A 12,145-nucleotide genomic window follows, 5' to 3' on the forward strand; every position below is an offset into this window, starting at 1 on the left:
GATTTGTAACAGTTATGGGACCATGGTGTTAAATACATAGGCACAGGATCATGGGCAATCAAAGTGTTGCAAAATGTATTTTGGCCACATGTTTACAGCATTGCCTGCAAACCTGTTTGCTCTGTATGCAAACTACAGAGGCTCCAGCAGAAGGTTTACAGTATGATGGATTGGAAGTAGGAATGCACATGTCTCAAAGGCTACATTCACATTACCAGCCTCATTGCTCAATTCAAATTTTTTGCTCCGATCAGATTTGCCAATCTAGATGGTTCACATTCATAATTACAAGTGACCTGTATCTAACTGCAATGTGAATGCATCTGTCCTCTGAAATGGCACACTGACACACATTTTTGGACAAATCATCTGCGTCATCAACAACAAAAAAATTTAATTTATTTCAAATTATTTATTTTTCTTTGGCATTGTAGCCATGTTAGTTTGTGGCCGCACTTTGCCATATCTTTGGCAACTGTTTCAAACACTCTTGATTTCAATAGGTTCCTTCCAGTTTGGCTTGAACTGATTAGTTTCCCCAAATATCTAGGAAATTGCCAACTTTCCCATCCTTCCACCAACCATTGTCACAGCTAGTGTTGTAGTCAAGACCACCTAAACTGAGACCAAGTCATGACCAAGACTCAAGTGTCTCAAGACCGAGACCAAGACTTTGACAGGTTGAGACCAAGTCAAGCCCAAGAATAAGGCAAGGGCGAGACTGAGTCAAGATCAAGATCAGACCAGTGGGCGTGAAGGGGTCATAGTCATTAACAGTAATGAAAATTTCGAATTAGCAATGAGTCACGCTATTGGTTGCATGTGGAGCAGGAAGTTTTACATCCAATCACAGTACTGACATTAACAAATAAATCAGATAATGCACAGGCAATTTAGTAAAATCCCTGCAGTTGTGGTCTTGACCGGTCTTGAAATAAAATCCCAAGTCCTCTCTGTCTGAGACCAAGACCTTCAAAAAGTGGTCTTGAGACTGGTCTCGAGACCAAGACCACTCTCAAATACTACAACACTAGTCACAGCTGTAGCTCTCCTTCATTGTTTTTTTTTTTTTTGCCACACTGATGGCGCTGGCTGATGAAAACAGTGCTCAGTGCATGCATATAAGCAAAAAGCCACATGAATTCCAATCTGACCATTCTCATTTATGTTGCATGGCCACAAATCAGATATGTATTAGATCTAGGACCCCATATGAAAGGAACTCAAATCTGGTTTGAAAAGATCAGATTTTTCTGCCCACACAGCCCTGAAAACATCATATCTGTGACACATTAAGGCAAAAAAAATAGATTGGAGTAACTTCAGCCTGGTACCATGAAAGTAGCCTTAAGCATGACCGCTTCTGCAGCATGGTGGTATGGTGGCTAGCACTGTCACCTCACAGCAAGAAGGTTCTGGGTTTGAATCTCACAGCCAATGGAGCCTTTCTGTGTGGAGTTTGCACGTTCTCCCTGTATCTGTGTGGGTTTCCTCCCACTTCAAAGGCATGCAGATTAGTTTAAAAATTGTTGAACTTGTTGAATAAGAGCATCTGCTAAATGTCTGTAATGTACTTTAGAGAAGTCATGACTGGGCTATTGATCTGTAGTCATTCAAACTCCAGAAATAGGATTGGGGACCTGTGCTCTTCAGCCTTCCCCCCTCCCAACACCATTCTTTGTAAACTCTAGATTGGCTCTTTACTCAAACTAGCCCTTCTGGCATCAACAACCATGCCACAGTTAAAGATCACCATTTCCTCCCATTCTGGTGCTTGATGTGAACGTTAATTGAAGCTGTTGAGCTGTATGCACATGAGATCTGCCATATGATTGGCTGATTAGATAATTGCATTAATGAACAGGTCTAAAGGTGTTCCAATTAAAGTAGGCAAAAAAAAGAGAAAACGTTTTTGAATTAGTCACCTTACCACCACGATCTTCAGTATTTTGTGATTGCATCTGTTGTTGAATTGTTCCATTTGTGTTGCCTTTCCAAGATGGAAATTATTTAATGAATAAAGTAATAAAGTGAAATATATAGTAATGAAGTAATTCATGTTTGATTATAATAAAAGACACTGCTCATTTGTTTCATGATTCTTAATCTCAAACATCAGTGTCAGTTATCAATGTGCAGATAAATCTGTCTTTGGATTATTCTTGACAGCTCAGGGTAGAGATTCCTCAGTGAGGTAGTATAGTGTATCTTCGCAATGCGAAGATGGCGAAGATGGTCCCTACCACAGGCACCGAAGTGTTCCACCGCTTGACTCCGGAATCACTGGCGGAGATTGAGAGGCTTATTGAGGAGAAGAAAGTCAGGAAGGAAGAAGAGGGTGTAGCTCCAGAGACAGAGCCAACAGCACCTAGCAGTGACCTGGAGGCAGGGAAGACTCTGCCCATGATCTATGGAGATCCACCAGAGGAGCTGCTCAACACACCGCTGGAAGACATAGACCCCTTCTACAAAGCACAAAAAGTCAGTTTCAAGACCAACTCTTATGCATGGGAAGAGGGCTGTGAAATTGTTCTATTTACTTGCAAAATAACTATGTATCTCTCTGTATGAAAATTTTAGCAGTGTTTTTTTTATTCATTTAGTGATGTATTTTTTTCAGACATTTATTGTAATCAGCAAAGGCAACACAATCTACAGGTTTAATGCAGAACCATCCTGTTACATTATCAGCCCATTTAACATCATGAGAAGAGCAGCCATTAGAATTCTCATACATTCATATCCTTAATGCGCCATACAATTAGCTAATATTTTCTTTTTAAAAAATCATACTGTACTATATACATTTATTTGTTAATCACCCTTTCATGTGTAGGGTCCATACTTATTGACAGTCAATTAAAAGTTCTTCATAATATACACTGTGTGTGTGTGTGTGTGTGTATATATATATATATATATATATATATATATATATATATATATATATACATACAGTGGTGCTTGAAAGTTTGTGAACCCTTTAGAATTTTCTATATTTCTGCATAAATATGACCTAAAACAACATCAGATTTTCACACAAGTCCTAAAAGTAGATAAAGAGAACCCAGTTAAACAAATGAGACAAAAATATTATACTTGGTCATTTATTTATTAAGGAAAATGATCCAATATTACATATCTGTGAGTGGCAAAAGTATGTGAACCTTAAGTATTAACAGTTAATTTGAAGGTGAAATTAGAGTCAGGTGTTTCCAATCAATGGGATGACAATCAGGTGTGAGTGGGCACCCTGCTTTATTTAAAGAACAGGGATCTATCAAAGTCTGATCTTCACAACACATGTTTGTGGAAGTGTATCATGGCACAAACAAAGGAGATTTCTGAGGACCTCAGAAAAAGTGTTGATGATGCTCATCAGGCTGGAAAAGGTTACAAAACCATCTCTAAAGAGTTTGGACTCCACCAATGCACAGTCAGACAGATTGTGTACAAATGGAGGAAATTCAAGACCAATATTACCCTCCCCAGGAGTGGTCGACCAACAAAGATCACTCCAAGAGCAAGGTGTGTAATAGTCGGCGAGGTCACAAAGGACCCCAGGTTAACTTCTAAGCAACTGAAGGCCTCTCTCACATTGGCTAATGTTAATGTTCATGAGTCCACCATCAGAAGAACACTGAACAACAATGGTGTGCATGGCAGGGTTTCAAGGAGAAAGCCACTGCTCTCCAAAAAGAACATTGCTGCTTGTCTGCAGTTTGCTAAAGATCACGTGGACAAGCCAGAAGGCTATTGGAAAAATATTTTGTGGAAGGATGAGACCAAAATAGAACTTTTTGGTTTAAATGAGAAGCGTTATGTTTGGAGAAAGGAAAACACTGCATTCCAGCATAAGAACCTTATCCCTTCTGTGAAACATGGTGGTGGTAGTATCATGGTTTGGGCCTGTTTTGCTGCATCTGGGCCAGGATGGCTTGCCATCATTGATGGAACAATGAATTCTGAATTATACCAGCGAATTCTAAAGGAAAATGTCAGGACATCTGTCCATGAACTGAATCTCAAGAGAAGGTGGGTCATGCAGCAAGACAACGACCTTAAGCACACAAGTCGTTCTACCAAAGAATGGTTAAAGAAGAAGAAAGTTAATGTTTTGGAATGGCCAAGTCAAAGTCCTGACCTGAATCCAATCAAAATGTTGTGGAAGGACCTGAAGCGAGCAGTTCATGTGAGGAAACCCACCAACATCCCAGAGTTGAAGCTGTTCTGTATGGAAGAATGGGCTAAAATTCCTCCAAGCCGGTGTGCAGGACTGATCAACAGTTACCGGAAATGTTTAGTTGCAGTTATTGCTGCACAAGGGGATCACACCAGATACTGAAAGCAAAGGTTCACATACTTTTGCCACTCACAGATATGTAATTTTGGATTATTTTCCTCAATAAATAAATGACCAAATCTAATATTTTTGTCTCATTTGTTTAACTGGGTTCTCTTCATCTACTTTTAGGACTTGTGTGAAAATCTGATAATGTTTTAGGTGATATTTATGCAGAAATATAGAAAATGTTAAAGGGTTCACAAACTTTCAGGCACCACTGTGTATATATATATATATATATATATATATATATATATATATATATATATATATATATATATATATGTGTGTATGTGTGTGTGTGTGTGTGTGTATAATATACAGGGTTTCCCCTAAAGCATCATAGTGTAGTGGCCCTGCGATGCTTAATTTAATGACCAATATGCTTAGTGACATGCACAACCCATTAAACCACCATCATGATGCTTGCAATTTAGGCCTACATTATAAAGCTAGAATCAACATGCATGTGTTTTATAGCCTTTGAACAGGTAATCAATACTGTCCATGCAAACCCATGGCCCTGAACTTGACCGAAGTTCACAACTGATGTCAGAGAAGGGTAATCTGTGCTGATTGGCTGAGTGTGGGCGGTATCCTGCGTTGATTGGATGAGCAATTCACAGTTAATATTCATAGCTAAGCTATGCAAAAATGCCGTAGCCTTTAAGTCAGGTACGTGTGAGCAAAACAGGTAGCAGCTTAATTATGGAGTTTTTCACAAAGAAAACAGCAGAAAACAACTCTGCAACAGTGGCAGACCATAGTTGCGAGACCGTGAAAGCCAGTTCACTGCATGTTGCTGACCAGCTCAAGTCTGATAGTGAGAGTATTTAGTCATCCGCACCATTGCCAAAATTTAATGAAACTCTGTATATATATATATATATATATATATATATATATATATATATATATATATATATATGAGTGATTCCACGCTTATGGGTACTGAAATGGGGACATGAACTTATTTTTAAAAATTCACCTAAAACCATTTCTTTTTTTTACCATCAGGTCACAAAACTTGTAATCTTTAATGAATGATATGTTAAAAGATAACTTTAATTTTCTGAGATGTAATAAAAACATATTTATATGCCAAAGTCAAGCCTATGAGTTCCAAAATGATGTCTGTTACATTACTTCTGTTACGATTGTCCATCTCGCGTCTGTTACAAATTAATTACAATCTAGCTATATACCATGTTAATCTTATTGAAAGAATGTGTATGTTTATTCTACTACACATGTTTATTAATTATATTTGCTAAAACATCACCTTCCTATGTTTCAAAAAGTAATTCTACATTGTTAAAATTGAGAATATATATGTCCACAACACTTCTGTTACGTTCTGACTTTGAAATATGTTTTTATTACATCTCAGAAAATTAAAGTTATCTTTTAACATATCATTCATTAAAGATTACATGTTTTGTGACCTGATGGTAAAAAAAGAAATGGTTTTAGGTGAATTTTTAAAAATAAGTTCATGTCCCTATTTCAGTACCCATAAGCGTGGAATCACTCATATATATATATATATATATATATATATATATATATATATATATATATATATATATATATATATATATATATCTGAAAGGAAAACCCCTGATATATATATAAAATGTACTCTGCAAAAGTCTTAGGCACATGACAAGAACTGCTGTAGACCAAAAATGGCTTAAAAATAATGAAATGCAATGTTTAAAAAAAAAACTATAAACAGCAGTAAGCCATAATAAATTAAACAAGGTCAATATTTGGTATGAGCCGACCCTTTGTTTTAAAAAAAATATGGTAGTCACAATACAGAAAGTCACAGTACAGTAAAACCTATGAATGAGTAAGGGTGTCCAAACTTTTGACTGCTACCATAGTTTCTGTAGCTGTCTAGACTATATGACATTCAATGTTTATTAAATTTCTACATTAAAAAAAGTTAAATAAAAATGTTTTGTGCCAGACAACAATGGACACATGGGATATTTTTAAAAATTAGTTTTTGTTTGTTTGCGCGTGTGAGATTCAACAGTCCTAAACTAAACTATGTGCATGCTAAGACTATTGCTATATATTTAGAAATAATATTCTGTAATCTTCAACATAATATTGTTACACCATCTCTTTACAAAGACTATTCGCAAACATTGAAAATCCATTTCTTTTCTCATATATGATATTCTAAATAGTTCATGCATGAAAGGGTTAAAAAAAACTTGAACATTTGATTATGTTTTTATTCAGTCTTGGATGTGTGAGTTTTTTTTCCTTGACTCTTTACTAAGTTATTTAGCATGTTCATCATGATTACCATTCTCGCCAACTGTGTATTCATGACGATGAGCAACCCTCCTGCCTGGAGTAAAACTGTGGAGTAAGTGCAACATATTTCAATAATAATAATAATAATAATAGATTTTCTCATCTCATCTTAGCTTACCTCCTTTGTAATTCCTTAGATATATACTATTTACTTTCTAAACATTTACTAATCATTTCAATATTACAATTGTTTTTAGGTATGTCTTTACTGGTATATATACTTTTGAGGCATCAATTAAAGTGGTGTCACGAGGCTTCTGTATTGGCTCTTTTACATTCCTTCGTGATCCATGGAACTGGCTGGATTTCATGGTGATTAGCATGGCGTAAGTATATAATCAGTTAAAATCAATGTGAGCTTGTATTCAGCTTTTTTTTTTTCTTTAATTGAATGTGGAGTTAAGTTGGGATTATGCTGTGCAATTTTCAACAAAATTGTGCTGACAAAATTACACATTATCAAACAATTCTTTAACTGTGAGTTGTTGGTTGTGTCACCATTGCAACCAAAGGCAGCTGATAAGGTTACGATACGATACAGTTTGAATTTTTCATTCAAATCTCAGAGCTGCTGTGGTGCTCATCTACAGTGGTGCTTGAAAATTTGTGAACCCTTTAGAATTTTATATATTTCTGCATAAATATGACCTAAAACATCATCAGATTTTCACACAAGTCCTAAAAGTAGATAAAGAGAACCCAGTTAAACAAATAAGACAAAAATATTATACTTGGTCATTTATTTATTGAGGAAAATGATCCAAAATTACATATCTGTGAGTGGCAAAAGTATGTGAACCTTTGCTTTCAGTATCTGGTGTGATCCCCTTGTGCAGCAATAACTGCAACTAAACATTTCCGGTAACTGTTGATCAGTCCTGCACACTGGCTTGGAGGAATTTTAGCCCATTCTTCCATACAGAACAGCTTCAACTCTGGGATGTTGGTGGGTTTCCTCACATGAACTGCTCGCTTCAGGTCCTTCCACAACATTTTGATTGGATTCAGGTCAGGACTTTGACTTGGCCATTCCAAAACATTAACTTTCTTCTTCTTTAACCATTCTTTGGTAGAACGACTTGTGTGCTTAAGGTCGTTGTCTTGCTGCATGACCCACCTTCTCTTGAGATTCAGTTCATGGACAGATGTCCTGACATTTTCCTTTAGAATTCGCTGGTATAATTCAGAATTCATTGTTCCATCAATGATGGCAAGCCATCCTGGCCCAGATGCAGCAAAACAGGCCCAAACCATGATACTACCACCACCATGTTTCACAGATGGGAGAAGGTTCTTATGCTGGAATGCAGTGTTTTCCTTTCTCCAAACATAACACTTCTCATTTAAACCAAAAAGTTCTATTTTGGTCTCATCCATCCACAAAACATTTTTCCAATAGCCTTCTGGCTTGTTCACGTGATCTTTAGCAAACTGCAGATGAGCAGCAATGTTCTTTTTGGAGAGCAGTGGCTTTCTCCTTGCAACCCTGTCATGCACAACATTGTTGTTCAGTGTTCTCCTGATGGTGAACTCATGACTCTCACATTAGCCAATGTGAGAGAGGCCTTCAGTTGCTTAGAAGTTACTCTGTGGTCCTTTGTGACCTCGCTGACTATTATACACCTTGCTCTTGGAGTGATCTTTGTTGGTCGACCACAACTGGGGAGGATAACAATGGTCTTGAATTTCCTCCATTTGTACACAATCTGTCTGACTGTGGATTGGTGGAGTCCAAACTCTTTAGAGATGGTTTTGTAACCTTTTCCAGCCTGATGACGCTTTTTCTGAGGTCCTCAGAAATCTCCTTTGTTCGTGCCATGATACACTTCCACAAACATGTGTTGTGAAGATCAGACTTTGATAGATCCCTATTCTTTAAATAAAACAGGGTGCCCACTCACACCTGATTGTCATCCCATTGATGGAAAACACCTGACTCTAATTTCACCTTCAAATGAACTGCTAATCCTAGAGGTTCACATACTTTTGCCATTCACAGATATGTAATATTGGATCATTTTCCTCAATAAATAAATGACCAAGTCTAATATTTTTTGTCTCATTTGTTTAACTGGGTTCTCTTTATGTACTTTTAGGACTTGTGTGAAAATTTGATGATGTTTTAGGTCCTATTTATGCAGAACTATAGAAAATTCTAAAGGGTTCACAACTTTCAAGCACCACTGTAAAAGCCACAAACAAGAAGCTTGAAATGGGGTTGTTAGTGATGTACATGATATGTTTTACAGGATTACACAAAACTCATCATACAGCTTCAAATACAGTAATGGCAAAATGTAAATAAAACATGCTTGTGGACAGAAAAAAAATCCTGATTACCACTATAAAGATCTTTACTATGAAGAATGGTTCTATTTATGTGACCGTCTTTTCTGTACAACATGTTCGATATTGCTGCTGAAATTGCACAGTATACAGTATAAGAAAGTGGACTAGTTTATCGAGTCATCATCTCACACTTGTGCATGGGAGAGTTTGATTTCTCTTTGGAATTTCAGACCCAATCTTTTGTGCTGTTCGCGAAGTGATCTCCTTATGCTTCATGCGCAGTTATACTATTCAGGCACCTTCTCAATGACAGTCAGCTAATGCTGCCATTTGACTGAGGTGGTGGACACATCTATAAATAGCACTCATTAAAACATATCATTTACATCAGCAACAACCCCATTTCAGTGCAACAACATAACCAGTAAGAAAAATCCAAGGACCAAAACTGCACACTTTCCGAACTTTGTACTTTTTAATACCTTTTTAATGTATTGTATTGTATTTTATGTTATTGTTCTTGCAACTGTGCTGATATAATTGGTCAAGGTCAGGTAGGGTGAAGAAGGGACACAAACATTGTCCATATAACAGATCCATACATCCACTTCAACACCTCGTTTCTTTTTAAGAAGTAAAGACAATAGTTGAGCCAATGGTGGTTCACAGGGTTACACACACGTGTATAGAGACTTCAGTCTTCACTGATTACCAAGCCAGTACAGAATATAATAGTTACTTTTGGAATGTAGTGCATATTTAAATTGTATTTCATTACTCCTAATTTTGTATTAAGCAAGTTTTTGTCTTTCTGCTGCTTTTAGGTACATCACAGAGTTTGTTGACCTCGGCAATGTGTCAGCGCTTAGGACGTTCCGTGTGCTCAGAGCTCTGAAAACAATCACTGTTATTCCTGGTCTGTTTGATTTTTTTTTCTTAATTTTAATTATATGGCATTCATAAATCTACCCTTTTTTACTCCTTTCTTTTACTCCTATTTTTTAAGTTACTCTCCAATTTCCCCCCTTTCATTCTCTCCCTCGTTTTTATTCTCTTTCTCTCAGGCTTGAAAACTATTGTTGGAGCTCTGATCCAGTCTGTCAAGAAAATGGTGGATGTGATGATTCTGACCAACTTTGCTCTGGCTGTGTTTGCCCTCATTGGCCTGCAGCTATTCATGGGGAACCTGCGCCACAAGTGTATACGCTGGCCCATTTCGAACAGCACTATGGATGAGTACAACTCCACACTGACCTACAACACCTCCTTCATCAACAACACTTTTGACTTCACAGCCTACATTGAAAATGAAGGTGACTTATGGTTTAATAGAATAATTTGGCTATCAAAGTTGTCCTGATTTGTGTTATTTAGGGTGCTTTGACACTTGGGGGTTTATTTTATTTTATTTATTTATTTATTTATTTATTTATTTATTCAAAAAAACGTTTTAGACAAAGCACTAGCTGGAGCAACATTTGTACTGATTAAAAAAAAAAACAGCTCATACAATGCGCTAGCTAGTACTGTCTGCCTGACTTGGTATGTAGATTAGATTTATTACTATCAGTAATAAAAATGAATAAGGATGAGGTTATTTGAAGTGGGTTGTTGCTTTTAGCTATATTACTTCAGTGAAATTTTGGCAATGAAATATTTTTAATACAGTGTGTTCAGCGCTGAGGTCATTAGTCAAAAAAGTAATGTGCTACACATTACGCATTAGTTTTTTAATTAATGCATTATGTTACTTATTTACTTTCTGCAGAAACTAATTTGTTACACTACTTATTACAGGACTTTTGCGTTACTCTGCAACATCGCCTGAGATGCATTGTCACTTAATTGCCTGTTAATAATAGCCTATAACTTTAAATGTTATACCGTACATGCCCACATATCAGCACAACATATTTCTATCCTAATGAGGAGGGCATACAAAAGTTCTTTCTTTTATGCTCTTTCATATAGTACCACAAAACCGACAGCAAAGTTCATGAAAACCAGCCCAAAGGGAACTTCATCAAAAGATGTCATAGCAAGAACATGACTCAATTGCATGTCCAGATAATGCTGGAATGCCTTTCAAGCAGGCCAGTGAAGGTGGCATTGGCAGTAGGTTAGATGGCTCAAACTAAAACTATATCAATATATAAAACAGTATAAAAAAGGTTGGCCTTCCTAACACTGCCTAGTACAAATATTAATTGCCTCAAAATAATATATCAATAAACAAATCAAAATAAATAATACAGTTGACTGGCCTTCCTAACACCATTACATGATGACAGATTTAAAAGGAAAAACATGTTTAATGGCACATGAACTGCATTCAATGGGCCAAACAGGATAGTTCTTTCTGGCCTAGGCATAAATTACACTTTACAATCACATTCTTGTCCTTTTGCACAACAAATTGTCCCAAATCCCGCATGAGCTCTCGCTAAAGTGATGTGATGAGAGGTCAGGCAATTGTTGCACAAACATGCACTATTAGTAACTGTAATGTGATTGCTGAATTTAGGAAGAGTAATGTGTTATATTACTGTGTTACAGACAAATGCAGTGTGATTACAGTAACTCCCAACACTGAAGATGTTGTAAATCTCCTCATATTCACTTGCGAACAAGACAGATTTTTTATTTTTTTTATTTTTTATTTTTTTACTGTGCTTTGTTCTTGTTCCATGGTATATTGAAGTCTTGGGATACAAATGCAAGGTTTATTCAAATGAATCCAAACTGAATTTCAGGCATGAGTCAAACACACTGTGATGCAGATATATGTGGGGCAGTCAAAAAAGGTGGAAGTAAATAATACAAAGCAGAGATCAATAACAGGAGGCAATCAGAATACAGAGCCTGATAATACAGAAAAAAGGAACAATGGCAAGAGTGTGAATGTATGAGAGTGAATGTGTGAGTGTTTCTGTCTTGTTTAAATGGTCTACAAATGAGAGTAGCACTGGCTCAGAGCAGGAGCCCAAGCTCCAGGCAGAATTCGATGAGTCTCTGGATGTGACAGTCCTCCATGTTTCTTTTTCTCACATGGCCCTTAACTTGTGACCTCTTTGGATGGAATATTTATTTATTTATTTACTTACTGTACTGTGGATGTCAGGGGCTTTTATTTACATAAACACTGGGTAGATGAATTGATTGATTGATTGATTGATT

The 12,145-nt window shown here is 36.6% G+C and overlaps 1 protein-coding gene across 1 annotated transcript in view; it reads left to right on the top strand.

Moving 5' to 3' along the window:
- Positions 1-2,202: 2,202 nt before the first annotated feature.
- The window catches only part of scn4aa (sodium channel, voltage-gated, type IV, alpha, a), an 80,111-nt gene continuing 70,168 nt past the window's right edge, over positions 2,203-12,145 (top strand). Inside the window, 6 exon segments of the mRNA XM_060939525.1 lie at positions 2,203-2,481; positions 2,621-2,752; positions 6,643-6,731; positions 6,877-7,005; positions 9,793-9,884; positions 10,033-10,281. Coding sequence (XP_060795508.1) covers positions 2,224-2,481; positions 2,621-2,752; positions 6,643-6,731; positions 6,877-7,005; positions 9,793-9,884; positions 10,033-10,281 — 949 coding nt within the window. The 5' untranslated portion in view covers positions 2,203-2,223.

This window comes from Neoarius graeffei, chromosome 14 (assembly GCF_027579695.1).
Source record: "Neoarius graeffei isolate fNeoGra1 chromosome 14, fNeoGra1.pri, whole genome shotgun sequence".
Classification (NCBI taxonomy): domain Eukaryota; kingdom Metazoa; phylum Chordata; class Actinopteri; order Siluriformes; family Ariidae; genus Neoarius; species Neoarius graeffei.